This window comes from Hyla sarda, chromosome 5 (genome assembly GCF_029499605.1).
Source record: "Hyla sarda isolate aHylSar1 chromosome 5, aHylSar1.hap1, whole genome shotgun sequence".
In the NCBI taxonomy this organism is placed as follows: Eukaryota; Metazoa; Chordata; class Amphibia; order Anura; family Hylidae; genus Hyla; species Hyla sarda.
Window position 1 is genome coordinate 105004454 of NC_079193.1, and position 22589 is coordinate 105027042.

Consider the following 22589-nt stretch of genomic DNA (forward strand, 5'->3'; position numbering starts at 1 on the left):
GTGGAATGTCCCTGGATATACTTTCTATTGGGGTAATTGAAATAACATTGAAGTTTTGACCATGCTGTTCAGTTATATGCCGGGAGACACTATGGAGGAGAAAACCATTGGTGGCGTTGTTCCTATGTTTTGTGATTCTTTCCCGTAGACACCTAATGGTTCTCCCCACATATTGTAGACCACATTGGCAATCCAGAAGATACACCACGTATTGGGAGGAGCAGTTCAGCAAGGTTTTAATCTGGAATGTTTCTCCCGTGATTTTAGAGGTGAAAGTTTTGGCACGGTGGTGGAGATTTGCACAACATTTGCAGCGATTATGCCCGCATCTATAAGCGCCTGTGGTGGTGAGGAAATTCACAGGTTGGTGATTGTGAGTTTTTAATCTGCTGGGAGCTATAATATTACGGAGTGTTTTACCTCTCCTGAATGTAACACCTGGTTTTTGGGGGAGAGTGTCTCGTAGAAAGGGGTCATTCATTACAATTGGCCAGTGTTTGTGTAAAATGTCTTTAATGTGTTTGTGCTCTCTAGAAAAAGTGGTTATGAAATTTATAGACCAATCTTTCTCATTGCTCGGGGTGAATTTTCCTTTGGACAAGCATTCTTGTTGTGATCAAGGAAGCTAACAGACTCCTTACCGATCCCAAATTTTATAAAACGTTGCCTACAGACCCGACTAAGAAATACACTGATGAATTGAAAACATTGGTTAATGAAGGTTTTCAGACGGGCGTCCTGAATAAATCTGAAAAAGATTTTATTCTTATACATGAACCATCTTTACCTATTTTTTATTACTTACCAAAGGTTCATAAAAATACCGAAAATCCACCAGGGCGCCCTATTGTATCTGGGATAGGCTCTGTGTCTTCCAATTTGTCACATTATTTAGACCTGCTGTTGCATAAATACGTTTTAAAATTGACCTCCTACCTCAAAGATACTACAGATTTTATTTCCTCCATTTTAGCAGTAGAATGGAAGACAGAATACCTCTTGGTTACAATGGATATCACTTCCTTGTACACGGTGATAGACCACGACCTGGGGATTAATGCTGTGGCTCATTTTCTAAACAATGACCCAGAACTCCCACAGGCTCAGCGCGATTTTATTCAAAAAGGTCTTCGCTACGTTTTAACACACAATTACTTTGAATTCCAGAAATGTATTTATGCTCAGCATACCGGCACCGCAATGGGGTCACGCGTGGCACCCAGCTTCGCTAATCTTTTTGTGGGCTTATTTGAGGAGACTTTTGTTTATCCAAACCATCTATTTCGACACTGTGTTTATTTTAAACGTTTTATTGATGATATATTTTTTATTTGGAATGGTTCCACTGTTTTATTAGATGAATTTTTAACATATCTTAACTGTAACAACTGGGGCCTTCATTTCACACATAATGTTTTTAATGATAATGCTGAGTTTTTAGATGTTGTTGTTTTCCACAATGGCCTAGGAGCTTTGAATACTAAAACCTTTTTTAAAAAAGTAGATAGTAACAGCTATCTTGATTTTACTAGTTCACATTTTAAAAAATGGCTCATAAATGTGCCTTATGGGCAATTTAAACGTATTAGACGAAATTGTTCTAACCTCAATGATTTTGAAGAACAGAGTGACATTCTAAGAAAAAGGTTTAGGGCTAAAAAATACCCAAAGGCCATTGTGGATTCTTCTTTTAAGAGGGCTAGCACTCTATCACAACAAGAATGCTTGTCCAAAGGAAAATTCACCCCGAGCAATGAGAAAGATTGGTCTATAAATTTCATAACCACTTTTTCTAGAGAGCACAAACACATTAAAGACATTTTACACAAACACTGGCCAATTGTAATGAATGACCCCTTTCTACGAGACACTCTCCCCCAAAAACCAGGTGTTACATTCAGGAGAGGTAAAACACTCCGTAATATTATAGCTCCCAGCAGATTAAAAACTCACAATCACCAACCTGTGAATTTCCTCACCACCACAGGCGCTTATAGATGCGGGCATAATCGCTGCAAATGTTGTGCAAATCTCCACCACCGTGCCAAAACTTTCACCTCTAAAATCACGGGAGAAACATTCCAGATTAAAACCTTGCTGAACTGCTCCTCCCAATACGTGGTGTATCTTCTGGATTGCCAATGTGGTCTACAATATGTGGGGAGAACCATTAGGTGTCTACGGGAAAGAATCACAAAACATAGGAACAACGCCACCAATGGTTTTCTCCTCCATAGTGTCTCCCGGCATATAACTGAACAGCATGGTCAAAACTTCAATGTTATTTCAATTACCCCAATAGAAAGTATATCCAGGGACATTCCACATAGGTTTAATACCTTACGTAAACGAGAAAATTACTGGATATACAAACTCCAAACATTGGTGCCCACAGGTCTTAATGAGATGATAGAATGCTCCCTATAAATAAGGCCATCACCTTGTCATCAGATAATTCACTCCTGCTCTTACTTTATTCTTCTGTTTTACAACTTCCCCATGCATATGCAGTTGAAACCATTATTCCCTATATGGTTTTGTATATGTTCACGCATGTGTGTAGATGGGTGTATGTGTATGTGTATATGTGTATATATGCATATGTGTATATATGTGCATGTGTGCATATGTATTTGTACATGTGTTTTCATTACTACATGTTTTTATAGTACCTAGACCCATTTATATACATATATTTTGTACGCCATGCACATATTCATATTTCTTAACGCCATGCACATATTTATATTTCTTAATGCTATGCACATATTTATATTTTTACTAGGTTACAAAGAGTGTACTGTTTACATAGGGTGTTCTGATCCATTATACACCAATGGTTGATATAGGGTTATATACCTATTATGGCCCTTAAGACACAGCATATCACTCCATATGTTATCACTACACAAGTTCCTATCAATACCACATACCTAACATGGTCCGATCATGACTAAAATAGTAATCTTGTTATCAGTTAATACCTGGTTATACTATACCATGCTGTTACACATCATAATACCACACCAGCATGTCCTCTTTTACATATCACCTTCATCTTTACCTATGACAATGTGAGTCTCCCCCTTACAATGTGATCACTATACAGGCAGTGCTTACTTCTTCTCTGCACTGATTAACAGACTAATATCCCTGTATAGTTCTCTATAAACATCTTGTCTCCCTCTCATGCCTGCTTATCCCCTAACAGTGGGATCCTCACAGGATTCACATAGCCTGAAGTGTCTAAGAGACTGTCAGTATCTCCTGACAGTGCAATCCTATTATACACAGTGCTCACAGCCCACACTGACCAGGCAGCTAGTATCCCCTGACAGCACTATTTGCATATAGATAATAATCGCACAGCTTACACTGAATAGGAGCCTGTCAGTGTCCTCTGCCAGTACGATCCTCACAGCCTTCACAAGTAAGGAGAAACCACATTCAGAGCTGATTGGTAGAGAGCTGACCATGTGACCTCCTAGCATAGCAACGCGTCCAGGGCAACCAGCCCTGCTTCAGAGCTCACTGCTATTGACGTGCTTCTCACACAGGAAGTGCCTTGTTTACACTGTTCACATGATGCGGCTGACAGCTTCCGGCCCACTGCGATTCTCCAGCAGTTGCTAGTCTTGGTCAAACACATAACCTGACCTTATATTACCACAATTTGTAATTGTTTTGCTTCCTAATGTATATTCATACTGTATATTATATGTAAGTGCTGTTTCTGTTCCTGTACTTTGATTTTCAAGTTTGGATTGTTACTCCTCCCATGTGTTTTTGGCGCCCATTTTTGGGCTATATAAACCTGCTATTGTTGTACTGTCCTTATCCTGATCTGAGGAAGGGAGGGATCCTCCCGAAACGCGTAATCTTGTCCATTTTATTGTTTTTTTAATAAAATGTCCTGCTGAGGACTTTCCTATTACCTTTGGCATCCGCCTCATCTGTCTACAAGAGTCTGCAGCGCCATACCTGAGGGTTTTTTCCTGCTCTACTTCTAATATTGACTCCCAGGACGACTTGTTTCCTCCTGCAACCCATCGGCATAGCAGCGACTCGTACTACAGTACCCAGATTATATCGTGGGTGATATGCTTTTTTGCATAGATCTCAAGGTGAGCGGCCATCTATAAGCCCCGTGGGGTTCCCCCCCCCCACCCACCACCCGATCTATTGAGGGTAAATACACGAGGCGCCGTCCGTCGGTCCTTTCTTTTCTTTTCTCTACAGATTCTTCAACACAGGCCGTTAGCTGTAACGTGCCAGAAGAGTTTCTACTCATGGCCGAGGCGACCGTGACTACCCTCCCTTCATTCGCTACCATGGACCTCAAGAATACAAGATTAAACAGGAGATCCATGATGTTCGACACCCTTGTGACTTCCACACCATTCATTGGAACAGTGATGTCCTCCTCTGATCCTGCAGGTACTGTTAAGGTTAATGATTTTGAACAAATGAAAAGCCTCTTCTTTGAACTTGAAAAACTCTCAGCGGAAGAAACTCACCATCAACTGGACAGTGCTTTTCTTAAAGTATATCTGAATGAAAAACTTGTTCCCAGGGGTTTAAGACTGAGACCAATTGCATCATTCAAAGAGGACACTGAGTTTTACAGTAAATGGGAATATGCTTTAAACTTCTGTTCCTCCACACTCCTTCAATTATTATCAGAAAAAAGGGACTCAGTTGTAGACCACCTCTCGGATAAAATCGATAACTGCATATTTGCACTCTCGAAGTTCCAACATTTACCGGAATACACAGAGTGGCAGTTATCTCATAACACAAAATCACTCAAGTTGGAAAAAGAAATATTACAAAAAAAGCTGACCAAGCTGAACAGAGATAGGAATGACTATCAGAATAATAACATCAAATACTGGCTCAAAACAGACAAACCACATGATGGGAACCTCACTTATAGTAAAAACAAAAATATTAATAATAAGACAAATAAAAATAAATATCCACCACGTTCCTTAAACAATACTAAAACCTTCAGACCAACTTACAAAACTACCCCCCAGCCACCATCTAATCTCATTCATAAAACCACAACCCAGAATACTACTCCTCGGCAACCCTACTCCCACAAACCCAGACGCCTTAATCCATCTGAACCTACCCACCAGTCACACTCCAACTCTTTCCATAAACAGCTTTCTACCTCTGATTGTCACTCCCATCCATCCAATATTATACCACAGACCAGCACTCATACTACTACCGTCCATCATCCCACCATCAATACGGCTCCATCTAATCCACCTCCTCAGGAACTCATTGAATTTATTAACTCATGTAGCCTCAATCCACCCAAACACGAACCTTCTAAACGCCTTCCTTCAGGCCGTTTCTCTTCATCTGACCAAGATTCTCTCCTTGATGACTCACTACTAACCGTTCATATCACTACCCCCCCTTGCAGTAATGATCCAGGACGCATATATTTCACCCCAATGGAGAACCCCCCCACTAACCATCCCAAACTCTCAAATACCACCATCCCCAATATGGATTTATCCTTACCCCACAACCAACACAACACTACTGTTTTTTTAGACCTCCCCCGCAGAATTCAGATATCACCCCCACCTATGAAACCCACAACCCCTATGGAACTAGTGGACATAGCTCCCCCTTTAGGGGTAAAAAGAAAAGACCGCGGAGACGGGGATGCAGGGGAGGTCGAAAAAGAAACGAGGGAAGACAAGAGAAAAAGGAAGAACAAGACACACAAGGTTGTCCAAATATAGACACTGTTAAAATATTCAATCTCTCTACTTATATTATCAATGATATTGAAAATAATATCCTCAAAAGAGGGCTATCATTCTGTCCGACGGGAAGGTCCAACAGCTTTGACCTATTTATTGACCTTAATAATTTTGTGAAAAAGCTTACTATTAAAAGGTTTTTCAATATCAAAGGTGAACCACAAGGGGAGCACAGCCACACCACTGATATAGAATCTATGGTACCAGCACCTATACACACTGACCTTAAACCAAAATCGAACTTCTATCCCCTCCAATCGAGAGGCAGTTACCTTGATACTTTTCTTAGCATGGTCGCACACGATCTAGAAAAACTTACTAAAAGAGACAATAAATATGCTAATAATTTATCTCGCATTGAACACCAAACCTTAAAGAAACTAGCGGAGAACCGTAATATTGTGATTCGACCAGCAGACAAGGGGGGAGGGGTGGTCATTTTAAACACAGAAGATTATATCAAGGAAGCTAACAGACTCCTTACCGATCCCAAATTTTATAAAACGTTGCCTACAGACCCGACTAAGAAATACACTGATGAATTGAAAACATTGGTTAATGAAGGTTTTCAGACGGGCGTCCTGAATAAATCTGAAAAAGATTTTATTCTTATACATGAACCATCTTTACCTATTTTTTATTACTTACCAAAGGTTCATAAAAATACCGAAAATCCACCAGGGCGCCCTATTGTATCTGGGATAGGCTCTGTGTCTTCCAATTTGTCACATTATTTAGACCTGCTGTTGCATAAATACGTTTTAAAATTGACCTCCTACCTCAAAGATACTACAGATTTTATTTCCTCCATTTTAGCAGTAGAATGGAAGACAGAATACCTCTTGGTTACAATGGATATCACTTCCTTGTACACGGTGATAGACCACGACCTGGGGATTAATGCTGTGGCTCATTTTCTAAACAATGACCCAGAACTCCCACAGGCTCAGCGCGATTTTATTCAAAAAGGTCTTCGCTACGTTTTAACACACAATTACTTTGAATTCCAGAAATGTATTTATGCTCAGCATACCGGCACCGCAATGGGGTCACGCGTGGCACCCAGCTTCGCTAATCTTTTTGTGGGCTTATTTGAGGAGACTTTTGTTTATCCAAACCATCTATTTCGACACTGTGTTTATTTTAAACGTTTTATTGATGATATATTTTTTATTTGGAATGGTTCCACTGTTTTATTAGATGAATTTTTAACATATCTTAACTGTAACAACTGGGGCCTTCATTTCACACATAATGTTTTTAATGATAATGCTGAGTTTTTAGATGTTGTTGTTTTCCACAATGGCCTAGGAGCTTTGAATACTAAAACCTTTTTTAAAAAAGTAGATAGTAACAGCTATCTTGATTTTACTAGTTCACATTTTAAAAAATGGCTCATAAATGTGCCTTATGGGCAATTTAAACGTATTAGACGAAATTGTTCTAACCTCAATGATTTTGAAGAACAGAGTGACATTCTAAGAAAAAGGTTTAGGGCTAAAAAATACCCAAAGGCCATTGTGGATTCTTCTTTTAAGAGGGCTAGCACTCTATCACAACAAGAATGCTTGTCCAAAGGAAAATTCACCCCGAGCAATGAGAAAGATTGGTCTATAAATTTCATAACCACTTTTTCTAGAGAGCACAAACACATTAAAGACATTTTACACAAACACTGGCCAATTGTAATGAATGACCCCTTTCTACGAGACACTCTCCCCCAAAAACCAGGTGTTACATTCAGGAGAGGTAAAACACTCCGTAATATTATAGCTCCCAGCAGATTAAAAACTCACAATCACCAACCTGTGAATTTCCTCACCACCACAGGCGCTTATAGATGCGGGCATAATCGCTGCAAATGTTGTGCAAATCTCCACCACCGTGCCAAAACTTTCACCTCTAAAATCACGGGAGAAACATTCCAGATTAAAACCTTGCTGAACTGCTCCTCCCAATACGTGGTGTATCTTCTGGATTGCCAATGTGGTCTACAATATGTGGGGAGAACCATTAGGTGTCTACGGGAAAGAATCACAAAACATAGGAACAACGCCACCAATGGTTTTCTCCTCCATAGTGTCTCCCGGCATATAACTGAACAGCATGGTCAAAACTTCAATGTTATTTCAATTACCCCAATAGAAAGTATATCCAGGGACATTCCACATAGGTTTAATACCTTACGTAAACGAGAAAATTACTGGATATACAAACTCCAAACATTGGTGCCCACAGGTCTTAATGAGATGATAGAATGCTCCCTATAAATAAGGCCATCACCTTGTCATCAGATAATTCACTCCTGCTCTTACTTTATTCTTCTGTTTTACAACTTCCCCATGCATATGCAGTTGAAACCATTATTCCCTATATGGTTTTGTATATGTTCACGCATGTGTGTAGATGGGTGTATGTGTATGTGTATATGTGTATATATGCATATGTGTATATATGTGCATGTGTGCATATGTATTTGTACATGTGTTTTCATTACTACATGTTTTTATAGTACCTAGACCCATTTATATACATATATTTTGTACGCCATGCACATATTCATATTTCTTAACGCCATGCACATATTTATATTTCTTAATGCTATGCACATATTTATATTTTTACTAGGTTACAAAGAGTGTACTGTTTACATAGGGTGTTCTGATCCATTATACACCAATGGTTGATATAGGGTTATATACCTATTATGGCCCTTAAGACACAGCATATCACTCCATATGTTATCACTACACAAGTTCCTATCAATACCACATACCTAACATGGTCCGATCATGACTAAAATAGTAATCTTGTTATCAGTTAATACCTGGTTATACTATACCATGCTGTTACACATCATAATACCACACCAGCATGTCCTCTTTTACATATCACCTTCATCTTTACCTATGACAATGTGAGTCTCCCCCTTACAATGTGATCACTATACAGGCAGTGCTTACTTCTTCTCTGCACTGATTAACAGACTAATATCCCTGTATAGTTCTCTATAAACATCTTGTCTCCCTCTCATGCCTGCTTATCCCCTAACAGTGGGATCCTCACAGGATTCACATAGCCTGAAGTGTCTAAGAGACTGTCAGTATCTCCTGACAGTGCAATCCTATTATACACAGTGCTCACAGCCCACACTGACCAGGCAGCTAGTATCCCCTGACAGCACTATTTGCATATAGATAATAATCGCACAGCTTACACTGAATAGGAGCCTGTCAGTGTCCTCTGCCAGTACGATCCTCACAGCCTTCACAAGTAAGGAGAAACCACATTCAGAGCTGATTGGTAGAGAGCTGACCATGTGACCTCCTAGCATAGCAACGCGTCCAGGGCAACCAGCCCTGCTTCAGAGCTCACTGCTATTGACGTGCTTCTCACACAGGAAGTGCCTTGTTTACACTGTTCACATGATGCGGCTGACAGCTTCCGGCCCACTGCGATTCTCCAGCAGTTGCTAGTCTTGGTCAAACACATAACCTGACCTTATATTACCACAATTTGTAATTGTTTTGCTTCCTAATGTATATTCATACTGTATATTATATGTAAGTGCTGTTTCTGTTCCTGTACTTTGATTTTCAAGTTTGGATTGTTACTCCTCCCATGTGTTTTTGGCGCCCATTTTTGGGCTATATAAACCTGCTATTGTTGTACTGTCCTTATCCTGATCTGAGGAAGGGAGGGATCCTCCCGAAACGCGTAATCTTGTCCATTTTATTGTTTTTTTAATAAAATGTCCTGCTGAGGACTTTCCTATTACCTTTGGCATCCGCCTCATCTGTCTACAAGAGTCTGCAGCGCCATACCTGAGGGTTTTTTCCTGCTCTACTTCTAATATTGACTCCCAGGACGACTTGTTTCCTCCTGCAACCCATCGGCATAGCAGCGACTCGTACTACAGTACCCAGATTATATCGTGGGTGATATGCTTTTTTGCATAGATCTCAAGGTGAGCGGCCATCTATAAGCCCCGTGGGGTTCCCCCCCCCCACCCACCACCCGATCTATTGAGGGTAAATACACGAGGCGCCGTCCGTCGGTCCTTTCTTTTCTTTTCTCTACAGATTCTTCAACACAGGCCGTTAGCTGTAACGTGCCAGAAGAGTTTCTACTCATGGCCGAGGCGACCGTGACTACCCTCCCTTCATTCGCTACCATGGACCTCAAGAATACAAGATTAAACAGGAGATCCATGATGTTCGACACCCTTGTGACTTCCACACCATTCATTGGAACAGTGATGTCCTCCTCTGATCCTGCAGGTACTGTTAAGGTTAATGATTTTGAACAAATGAAAAGCCTCTTCTTTGAACTTGAAAAACTCTCAGCGGAAGAAACTCACCATCAACTGGACAGTGCTTTTCTTAAAGTATATCTGAATGAAAAACTTGTTCCCAGGGGTTTAAGACTGAGACCAATTGCATCATTCAAAGAGGACACTGAGTTTTACAGTAAATGGGAATATGCTTTAAACTTCTGTTCCTCCACACTCCTTCAATTATTATCAGAAAAAAGGGACTCAGTTGTAGACCACCTCTCGGATAAAATCGATAACTGCATATTTGCACTCTCGAAGTTCCAACATTTACCGGAATACACAGAGTGGCAGTTATCTCATAACACAAAATCACTCAAGTTGGAAAAAGAAATATTACAAAAAAAGCTGACCAAGCTGAACAGAGATAGGAATGACTATCAGAATAATAACATCAAATACTGGCTCAAAACAGACAAACCACATGATGGGAACCTCACTTATAGTAAAAACAAAAATATTAATAATAAGACAAATAAAAATAAATATCCACCACGTTCCTTAAACAATACTAAAACCTTCAGACCAACTTACAAAACTACCCCCCAGCCACCATCTAATCTCATTCATAAAACCACAACCCAGAATACTACTCCTCGGCAACCCTACTCCCACAAACCCAGACGCCTTAATCCATCTGAACCTACCCACCAGTCACACTCCAACTCTTTCCATAAACAGCTTTCTACCTCTGATTGTCACTCCCATCCATCCAATATTATACCACAGACCAGCACTCATACTACTACCGTCCATCATCCCACCATCAATACGGCTCCATCTAATCCACCTCCTCAGGAACTCATTGAATTTATTAACTCATGTAGCCTCAATCCACCCAAACACGAACCTTCTAAACGCCTTCCTTCAGGCCGTTTCTCTTCATCTGACCAAGATTCTCTCCTTGATGACTCACTACTAACCGTTCATATCACTACCCCCCCTTGCAGTAATGATCCAGGACGCATATATTTCACCCCAATGGAGAACCCCCCCACTAACCATCCCAAACTCTCAAATACCACCATCCCCAATATGGATTTATCCTTACCCCACAACCAACACAACACTACTGTTTTTTTAGACCTCCCCCGCAGAATTCAGATATCACCCCCACCTATGAAACCCACAACCCCTATGGAACTAGTGGACATAGCTCCCCCTTTAGGGGTAAAAAGAAAAGACCGCGGAGACGGGGATGCAGGGGAGGTCGAAAAAGAAACGAGGGAAGACAAGAGAAAAAGGAAGAACAAGACACACAAGGTTGTCCAAATATAGACACTGTTAAAATATTCAATCTCTCTACTTATATTATCAATGATATTGAAAATAATATCCTCAAAAGAGGGCTATCATTCTGTCCGACGGGAAGGTCCAACAGCTTTGACCTATTTATTGACCTTAATAATTTTGTGAAAAAGCTTACTATTAAAAGGTTTTTCAATATCAAAGGTGAACCACAAGGGGAGCACAGCCACACCACTGATATAGAATCTATGGTACCAGCACCTATACACACTGACCTTAAACCAAAATCGAACTTCTATCCCCTCCAATCGAGAGGCAGTTACCTTGATACTTTTCTTAGCATGGTCGCACACGATCTAGAAAAACTTACTAAAAGAGACAATAAATATGCTAATAATTTATCTCGCATTGAACACCAAACCTTAAAGAAACTAGCGGAGAACCGTAATATTGTGATTCGACCAGCAGACAAGGGGGGAGGGGTGGTCATTTTAAACACAGAAGATTATATCAAGGAAGCTAACAGACTCCTTACCGATCCCAAATTTTATAAAACGTTGCCTACAGACCCGACTAAGAAATACACTGATGAATTGAAAACATTGGTTAATGAAGGTTTTCAGACGGGCGTCCTGAATAAATCTGAAAAAGATTTTATTCTTATACATGAACCATCTTTACCTATTTTTTATTACTTACCAAAGGTTCATAAAAATACCGAAAATCCACCAGGGCGCCCTATTGTATCTGGGATAGGCTCTGTGTCTTCCAATTTGTCACATTATTTAGACCTGCTGTTGCATAAATACGTTTTAAAATTGACCTCCTACCTCAAAGATACTACAGATTTTATTTCCTCCATTTTAGCAGTAGAATGGAAGACAGAATACCTCTTGGTTACAATGGATATCACTTCCTTGTACACGGTGATAGACCACGACCTGGGGATTAATGCTGTGGCTCATTTTCTAAACAATGACCCAGAACTCCCACAGGCTCAGCGCGATTTTATTCAAAAAGGTCTTCGCTACGTTTTAACACACAATTACTTTGAATTCCAGAAATGTATTTATGCTCAGCATACCGGCACCGCAATGGGGTCACGCGTGGCACCCAGCTTCGCTAATCTTTTTGTGGGCTTATTTGAGGAGACTTTTGTTTATCCAAACCATCTATTTCGACACTGTGTTTATTTTAAACGTTTTATTGATGATATATTTTTTATTTGGAATGGTTCCACTGTTTTATTAGATGAATTTTTAACATATCTTAACTGTAACAACTGGGGCCTTCATTTCACACATAATGTTTTTAATGATAATGCTGAGTTTTTAGATGTTGTTGTTTTCCACAATGGCCTAGGAGCTTTGAATACTAAAACCTTTTTTAAAAAAGTAGATAGTAACAGCTATCTTGATTTTACTAGTTCACATTTTAAAAAATGGCTCATAAATGTGCCTTATGGGCAATTTAAACGTATTAGACGAAATTGTTCTAACCTCAATGATTTTGAAGAACAGAGTGACATTCTAAGAAAAAGGTTTAGGGCTAAAAAATACCCAAAGGCCATTGTGGATTCTTCTTTTAAGAGGGCTAGCACTCTATCACAACAAGAATGCTTGTCCAAAGGAAAATTCACCCCGAGCAATGAGAAAGATTGGTCTATAAATTTCATAACCACTTTTTCTAGAGAGCACAAACACATTAAAGACATTTTACACAAACACTGGCCAATTGTAATGAATGACCCCTTTCTACGAGACACTCTCCCCCAAAAACCAGGTGTTACATTCAGGAGAGGTAAAACACTCCGTAATATTATAGCTCCCAGCAGATTAAAAACTCACAATCACCAACCTGTGAATTTCCTCACCACCACAGGCGCTTATAGATGCGGGCATAATCGCTGCAAATGTTGTGCAAATCTCCACCACCGTGCCAAAACTTTCACCTCTAAAATCACGGGAGAAACATTCCAGATTAAAACCTTGCTGAACTGCTCCTCCCAATACGTGGTGTATCTTCTGGATTGCCAATGTGGTCTACAATATGTGGGGAGAACCATTAGGTGTCTACGGGAAAGAATCACAAAACATAGGAACAACGCCACCAATGGTTTTCTCCTCCATAGTGTCTCCCGGCATATAACTGAACAGCATGGTCAAAACTTCAATGTTATTTCAATTACCCCAATAGAAAGTATATCCAGGGACATTCCACATAGGTTTAATACCTTACGTAAACGAGAAAATTACTGGATATACAAACTCCAAACATTGGTGCCCACAGGTCTTAATGAGATGATAGAATGCTCCCTATAAATAAGGCCATCACCTTGTCATCAGATAATTCACTCCTGCTCTTACTTTATTCTTCTGTTTTACAACTTCCCCATGCATATGCAGTTGAAACCATTATTCCCTATATGGTTTTGTATATGTTCACGCATGTGTGTAGATGGGTGTATGTGTATGTGTATATGTGTATATATGCATATGTGTATATATGTGCATGTGTGCATATGTATTTGTACATGTGTTTTCATTACTACATGTTTTTATAGTACCTAGACCCATTTATATACATATATTTTGTACGCCATGCACATATTCATATTTCTTAACGCCATGCACATATTTATATTTCTTAATGCTATGCACATATTTATATTTTTACTAGGTTACAAAGAGTGTACTGTTTACATAGGGTGTTCTGATCCATTATACACCAATGGTTGATATAGGGTTATATACCTATTATGGCCCTTAAGACACAGCATATCACTCCATATGTTATCACTACACAAGTTCCTATCAATACCACATACCTAACATGGTCCGATCATGACTAAAATAGTAATCTTGTTATCAGTTAATACCTGGTTATACTATACCATGCTGTTACACATCATAATACCACACCAGCATGTCCTCTTTTACATATCACCTTCATCTTTACCTATGACAATGTGAGTCTCCCCCTTACAATGTGATCACTATACAGGCAGTGCTTACTTCTTCTCTGCACTGATTAACAGACTAATATCCCTGTATAGTTCTCTATAAACATCTTGTCTCCCTCTCATGCCTGCTTATCCCCTAACAGTGGGATCCTCACAGGATTCACATAGCCTGAAGTGTCTAAGAGACTGTCAGTATCTCCTGACAGTGCAATCCTATTATACACAGTGCTCACAGCCCACACTGACCAGGCAGCTAGTATCCCCTGACAGCACTATTTGCATATAGATAATAATCGCACAGCTTACACTGAATAGGAGCCTGTCAGTGTCCTCTGCCAGTACGATCCTCACAGCCTTCACAAGTAAGGAGAAACCACATTCAGAGCTGATTGGTAGAGAGCTGACCATGTGACCTCCTAGCATAGCAACGCGTCCAGGGCAACCAGCCCTGCTTCAGAGCTCACTGCTATTGACGTGCTTCTCACACAGGAAGTGCCTTGTTTACACTGTTCACATGATGCGGCTGACAGCTTCCGGCCCACTGCGATTCTCCAGCAGTTGCTAGTCTTGGTCAAACACATAACCTGACCTTATATTACCACAATTTGTAATTGTTTTGCTTCCTAATGTATATTCATACTGTATATTATATGTAAGTGCTGTTTCTGTTCCTGTACTTTGATTTTCAAGTTTGGATTGTTACTCCTCCCATGTGTTTTTGGCGCCCATTTTTGGGCTATATAAACCTGCTATTGTTGTACTGTCCTTATCCTGATCTGAGGAAGGGAGGGATCCTCCCGAAACGCGTAATCTTGTCCATTTTATTGTTTTTTTAATAAAATGTCCTGCTGAGGACTTTCCTATTACCTTTGGCATCCGCCTCATCTGTCTACAAGAGTCTGCAGCGCCATACCTGAGGGTTTTTTCCTGCTCTACTTCTAATATTTTGACCCTAAGGACGAGAGCATTTTTTGCAAATCTGACTCCTTCCACTTTATGTATTAACCCCTTAAGGACACAGCCCATTTTGACCTTAAATGGCCACTATCACCAAAACTATATTTTTAAAAACAATAGAGCCATAGAAAATAAGTATATCTCTAATACTATTTCATAATTTTTTCCCACAGTTTCCCCCACAAAAACTGCTCCTATAAAGTGGCCACCAGAGGTCCTCATAAAATGTCCAACACCTGTTACTATGGTCTTTCCGATGTTAGCAACATCAGAGTACAGGAAGTGAGGGGGCTGTGTGCACTCCCTGTGTGAAGATCTCCAAACACAGAGAGCAGAAAAGAGCAGGCAGTGTGTGCACTGCTGTGATTGGATGAGAGGAGGCCGCACACCCCCACACCTCTCCAGCTCTAAGCAGCATTGAGTGAGAGGAGAATGATTCAGTGCACGGCTCCGTCCATAGTATAGAGGAGAAGGAGCAAGTGTGACAGTATGTTCTACCTCATACAGCAACATGTACCCCAGTAGTAAGGAGATGGGGAGGGGGATTGTTACAGTGTGCCAGCCCAGTATTAAGAAAATTTGTGACACACAGTGATGGAGGAAGTTTAGTCATGTACAGTAAGGGCAAGAGAGGGACACCGCCCTGCCTGTGAGAAGATGAATATTCAGTGTGAACTGATATAACCTGATTGTAAAAGAAATACAGAAGCTAGACTTATTTTTTTTTCTGTGATATGACAGGTACGCTTTAAGGACACAGCCAATTTAATTTTTGCGTTTTCGTTTTTCCTCCTCGCCTTCTAAAATCCATAGCTTTTATATTTCCATTCACAGACCCATATGAGGGCTTGTTTTTTGTGTGACCAGTTGCACTTTGTAATGACATCACTCATTTTACCCTAAAATGTATGGTAAACCCAAAAAATGATTTTTTGTGTAAGGAAATTTAAATCGAAAATAATAATTTAGCAAATTTGTTTTCACGCTGTACACTTTACAGTAAAAAATACATGTTTTCTTTATTCTCTGGATCAATACGATTAAAATGATACCCATGGTTACATACATTTTATTATTGTACTGCTTTTAAAAAATCTCAAACTTTATTTTACAAAATCAGTACCTTTAACCCCTTAAGGACCGGAGGTTTTTCCGTTTTTGCATTTTCGTTTTTTGCTCCTTGCCTTTAAAAAATCATAACTCTTTCAAATTTACACCTAAAAATCCATATGATGGCTTATTTTTTGCGCCACCAATTCTACTTTGTAATGACGTCAGTCATTTTGCCCAAAAATCTATGATGAAGCGGGAAAAAAAATCATTGTGCGACAAAATTGAAAAAAAAAACGCTATTTTGTAACTTTTGGGGGCTTCCGTTTCTACGTAGTACATTTTTCGGTAAAAATGACACCTGATATGTATTCTGTAGGTCCATACGATTAAAATGATACCCTACTTATATAGGTTTGATTTTGTCGGACTTCTGGAAAAAATCATAACTACATGCAGGAAAATTAATACGTTTAAAATTGTCATCTTCTGACCCCTATAACTTTTTTATTTTTCCGTGTATGGGGCGGTATGAGGGCTCATTTTTTGCGCCGTGATCAGAAGTTTTTAACGGTACCATTTTTGCATTGATAGGACTTATTGATCACTTTTTATTCATTTTTAAATGATATAAAAAGTGACCAAAAATGCACTATTTTGGACTTTGGAATTTTTTTGCGCGCATGCCATTGACCGAGCAGTTTAATTAATGATATATTTTTATAATTCGGACATTTCCACACGCGGTGATACCACATATGTTTATTTTTATTTTTATTTACACTGTGTTTTTTTTTTATTGGAAAAGGGGGGTGATTCAAACTTTTAATAGGGGAGGAGTTAAATGATCTTTATTCACTTTTTTTTTTCACTTTTTTTTTGCAGTGTTATAGGTCCCATAGGGACCTATAACACTGCACACACTGATCTTCTATGTTGATCACTGGTTTCTCATAAGAAACCAGTGATCAACGATTCTGCCGGATGACTGCTCATGCCTGGATCTCAGGCACTGAGCAGTCATTCGGCGATCGGACAGCGAGGAGGCAGGAAGGGGCCCTCCCGCTGTCCTGTCAGCTGTTCGGGATGCCGCGATTAGCCGCGGCTATCCCGAACAGCCCGACTGAGCTAGCCGGGAACTTTCACTTTCACTTTTAGCCGCGCGGCTCAGCTTTGAGCGCGCGGCTAAAGGGTTAATAGCGCGCGGCGCCGCGATCGGCGCTGCGCGCTATTAGAGGCGGGTCCTGGCTTCACTATGACGCCGGGCCCGCCATGATATGACGCGGGGTTACTGTGTAACCCCGCGTTATATCAGAAGAGCAGGACCAAGGACGTACCGGTACGTCCTTGGTCCTTAAGGGGTTAAAATTGGCCTATTTTGGCCTATTTTGACCACCTCTAACTTTTTTATTTTTCCATATTCAGGGATGTGTGAGGGCTTTGTGCATTTGTGACTTTTTGAACGGTTTTTACAAAAATGTTTTGCTGTTTGATGTGACAAAAAAGCTGAAATCTTGGACTTCTTATTTTCCGTTTATGACGATCACCATAGCGGATCATTAACATAATATTTTTATACTTCGGACATTTACGCACGTGACGGTACCAAATATGTTTATTATTTATCTTTTGTTTTACACATTTTGTGTATTAATATGGAGAAAAGGGTGATTTAAAACTTTATTGGGATGGGGCTTTTCAAATTTTTTTTACTTTTTTTTTTTTTTACACTTTTTTAGTCCCCATAGGGTACTATATATGGCAATCATTAGATTGCATAGGGCATAGCGCTGATCAGTGTTATCGGCAATCTTCTCCTCTGGTCTGCTGGAAGGCAGATCAGTGCAGAAGACCCCCGGGAGACGGACAAAGGCAGATGAGGCTGATCTGATCCCAGCGGCAGTGCCTTGGGTGATCAGATCAGCCATTCTAAGTGCCGCACTGCCACAGATGCTGTGATCTGAATTGATCACTGCATCTGAGGGGTTAATGGCAGACATCAGCACAATCGCTGATGTCTGTCATTACTGGCAGGTCCGCAGCTGCTGACAGCCGCTGGGACTCGCCGCGAATGAAGCAAGTGCAGCTCCTGCTTTTGTGTCACAGCTGTGCCAAAAATGTACGGCGCTGTGCGCAAAGTTTATGCATTAATAACTCTAGGATGCATTTACTTATGATTATGATTTACTTTGATTGTTTTTTTCGTGACATATTGTACTTTATGTTAGTGGTACATTTTTGTTGATACTTGCATAATTTCTTGGTGAAAAAATCAAAAGCTTCATGAAAATTTTGCATTTTTCTATGCAACTCTGCTTTTTCTATGCAACTCTCTGCTAGTAAGGAAAACGGTCAAAACAAATAAATTATTTATTGATTCACATATACAATATGTGTACTTTATGTTGGCATCATAAAGTTGACATGTTTTAACTTTTTGAAGACATTAGAGGGCTTCAAAGTAAAGCAGCAATTTTCCAAATTTTCATGAAAAATTCAAAATCAGAATTTTTCAGGGCCCAGTTTAGTTTGAAGTGGATTTGAGGGGCCTTTTTAACCCATTAGGTGTTTCACAGGAATAGCAGCAAAGCGGGGAAGAAAAAACTAAATCTCCAATTTTTACACTAACATGTTCTTGTAGCCCCATTTTTATTTTTACATGGGGTAAAAGGAGAAAAATCCCCCCAGAATTTGCAACCCAATTTCTCTCCAGTATGGCAATACCTCATATGTGCATGTAAAGTGCTATGCGAGCGCACAACATGGCTCAAGAGGGAGGAGCAACTTTGGGATTTTGGAGAACGAATATTGCACTTAATTTTTTGGGGGGCATGTTGCATTTAGGAAGCCCACATGGTATCAGAACAGCAAAAAAAAACTCTGCATGGCACACTATTTGGGAAACTACACCCCTCAAGGAAACTACACCCCTCAAGGAACCCCTCAAAGGTGATAACAACTTTTCGTTAAAGCTGGACGTAAAAAAGAAAAAAAAAATGTTAACACTAAAATACTGGTGTTACCCCGAATTTTTCATTTTCACATGGGGTAATAGGAGAAAAGGCCCCCCAAAATGTAAAATGCCATTTCCCCCAAGTAAGGAAATACCCCATATGTGATCGTAAAGTGCTCTGCTGGCGCACTACAGGTCTCAGTAGAAAAGGAGCCCCATTGGGCTTTTGGAGAGAGAATTTGGCTGGAATTAAAGTTGGGGCCATGTGTGTTTACAAAGCCCCCATTGTGCCAGAATAGTGGACCCCCCCCCCCCCACATTTGACACCATTTTGGAAACTACACCCCTCAATGAACATAACAAGGGTTAGACTGAGTACTTACACCTCACAGGTTTTTTGAACAGTGGGCTGTAAAAATGAAAAAAAATTTTTTTTTCATTTTTATGGATGTATGTTCAAAAAATCTGTCAGACACCTGTGGGGTGTAAATGCTCACTGCACCCCTTATTACATTCTCTGAGGGGTGTAGTTTCCGAAATGAGGTCACATGTGGGGGGGGGGTCCACTGTTCGGGCAGCATGAGGGCTTTGTAAATGCACATGGCCTTCAATTCCAGCCAAATTCTTTCTCCAAAAAACAAATTTTGCTCCTTCTCTTCTGAGCATTGAAGTGCACACAAAGAGCACTTTACATCCACATATGAGATATTTTCTTACCTCATATGTAAGGATGTAGTTTCCAAAATTGGGTCACATGTGGGTGTTTTCCTTTTTGCATTTATGTCAGAACCGCTGTAATAGCCACCAATAGGCCTCAAATGTACATGGTGCACTCTCACTCCTGGGCCCTGTTGTGCGCCCACAGAGCACGTTATGTCCACATATGGGGTATTTCCGTACTCAGGAGAAATTGCGTTACAAATTTTGGGGGTCTTTTCTCCTTTTACCTTTTGTGAAATTGAGAAGTATGGGGGGCATGTTAGTGTAATTTTTTTTTTATTGTTTTACACTAAGATGCTGGTGTAGACCCAACTTTTCCTTTTCATAAGTGGTAAAAGAAGAAAATTTGTAATGCAATTTCTCCCGAGTACAGAAATACCCCATATGTGGCACTAAACTGTTGCCTTGAAATAAGACAGGGCTCAGGAATGAGAGAACAACATGCCCATTTGAGGCCTAAATTTGGGATTTGCATGGGGGATGCGAGCATGGTGCTTGCCTCCTGTGCCACAAATACCCTACGGCATTGATTCCCAAACAGGGTGTCTCCAGCTGTTGCTAAACTCCCAGCATGCCTGGACAATCAATGGCTGTCCAGCAATACTGAGAGTTGTTGTTTTGCAACAGCTGGAGGCTCCGTTTAGGAAACAGTGGCGTTCAAGGCATTTTTCATTTTTATGGGGAGGGGAGGGGGCTGTGTTAGGGTGTGAATATGTAGTGTTTGACTCTTTATTTTGTGTTAATGTAATGTAGTATAGTGGTTTTAGGTACATTCACACGGCCGGGGGTTCACAGCGAGTGTCCCGCTGGGAGTTTGAGCAGCAGTGGTAAATTTGCTGTAGCTCAAACTTGCACTCAGAAACTCACTGTAAACCCCCGCCCGTGTGAATGTACCCTGTACCCTCCTTTTTTTTTTTTTTTTTTTTTCCCAGCCCAACCCTATATAAGTAGTAGTTAGCTACACAAGGGCCATTTCTTTCCTAGCAGCCTCTCAGTCTTACTGGGAGAGCATGGTAAGTGTGCTGTAACACCTTGTTCACACTGGTGTGGTGCTGTGCGGCGTCCGTTGCCGCCATGTCTGTGTGGGGGTGCGGCCCATAGACTGGTATGAGTGGCATTGGGGCCGCTCTGCCAGTGGGTCGTTCCCCCCCGTGGGCACTGGTGCCGCAGCGGTGGTGGTCGACGCCCGGTGCTACGCCATTTTATGCTAGGGACGTTAGGGACCCACTCTAAATAGGTGGCCTTGACGTGGCGAGTGGGCTTGTACTTTTTGATCAAAAATGTATACTAACTACCTGTTAGTTTTTGATATTATGCTGAGAAGCAATTGGATCATTATACAAGATTGTAGATGTGCGACCATGTCTGTTTTTTCTACCTGAATTCACATTGCGTTTTCTATCCCCTCCTTTTTTTTTTGTTTGAACATGTGTCTGCACTCTTCCCCACCGCCTCAGCCCAACCCTATATAAGTAGTAATTAGCTACACAAGGGCCATTTCTTTCCTAGCAGCCTCCCAGTCTGACTGGGAGAGCATGGTAAGTGTGCTGTAACACCTTGTTCACACTGGTGTGGTGCTGTGCGGCGTCCGTTGCCGCCGTGTCTGTGGGGGGGGTGCGGCCCATAGACTGGTTTGAGTGGCATTGGGGCCGCTCTGCCAGTGGGTCGTTCCCCCCCCCCGTGGGCACTGGTGCCGCGGCGGTGGTGTTCACCGCCCGGTGCTACGCCATTTTATGCTAGGGACTGTTATGATTCGGCTAGCTGGATGTGGATCCACTGTGTCAGCGAGGGATTGGCGTGGACCGTGTCGGTGGACCGGTTCTAGGGTTGCTACTGGTTTTCACCAGAGCCCGCCGCAAAGCGGGATGGTCTTGCTGTGGCGGTAGCAACCAGGTCGTATCCACCGGCAAAGGCTCAACCTCGCTGACTGCTGAGAAGGCGTGGGACAGAAGGACTAGGCAGAGGCAAGGTCAGACGTAGCAGAAGGTCGGGGCAGGCGGCAAGGTTCGTAGTCAATAGCAATAGCAGAAGGTCTGGAAATACAGGCTTTGGACAACACTAAACGCTTTCTCTGGCACAAGGCAACAAGATCCGGCAAGGAAGTGCAGGGGAAGTGAGGTTATATGGACAGGGAGCAGGTGGAAGCTAATTGGACTGATTGGGTCAGGCACCAATCACTGGTGCACTGGCCCTTTAAATCTTAGAGAGCTGGTGCGCGCGCGCGCGCCCTAGAGAGCGGAGCCGCGCACGCCAGAACGTGACAGCCGGGGACCGGGACGGGTAAGTGGCTTGGGATGCGATTCGTGAGCGGGCGCGTGCCGCTATGCGAATCGCATCCCCATCGTGAATGTCAGTGCAGCGCTCCCGGTCAGCGGGTCTGACCGGGGCGTTGCAGAGAGAACGCCGTGAGCGCTCCGGGGAGGAGCAGGGACCCGGAGCGCTCGGCGTAACAGTACCCACCCCCCTTAGGTCTCCCCCTCTTTTTGTCTCCTTGTCCCTTAAAATGAAAAGAGAACATAGGGGGCGCCTCTTGAGTTTCCTTCCGGAACAAAAAGTCCTGGGTAGCTACACCAGCGG

The 22589-nt window shown here is 41.4% G+C and overlaps 2 protein-coding genes across 2 annotated transcripts; both read left to right on the forward strand.

Annotated features, from left to right (window-relative positions):
• The first annotated feature begins 3253 nt into the window (after positions 1-3253).
• On the forward strand, positions 3254-6134 carry LOC130273371 (uncharacterized). Its single transcript, XM_056520067.1, has 2 exons — positions 3254-4124; positions 4240-6134. Exon 2 carries the CDS (start codon positions 4290-4292, stop codon positions 5766-5768), a length of 1479 nt encoding a protein of 492 aa, XP_056376042.1. The 5' UTR covers positions 3254-4124; positions 4240-4289; the 3' UTR covers positions 5769-6134.
• A 2751-nt stretch (positions 6135-8885) lies between these two features.
• Positions 8886-11766, forward strand: LOC130273372 (uncharacterized). The gene is made up of 2 exons (XM_056520068.1): positions 8886-9756; positions 9872-11766. Exon 2 carries the CDS (start codon positions 9922-9924, stop codon positions 11398-11400), a length of 1479 nt encoding a protein of 492 aa, XP_056376043.1. The 5' UTR covers positions 8886-9756; positions 9872-9921; the 3' UTR covers positions 11401-11766.
• The last annotated feature ends 10823 nt before the right edge of the window (positions 11767-22589 follow it).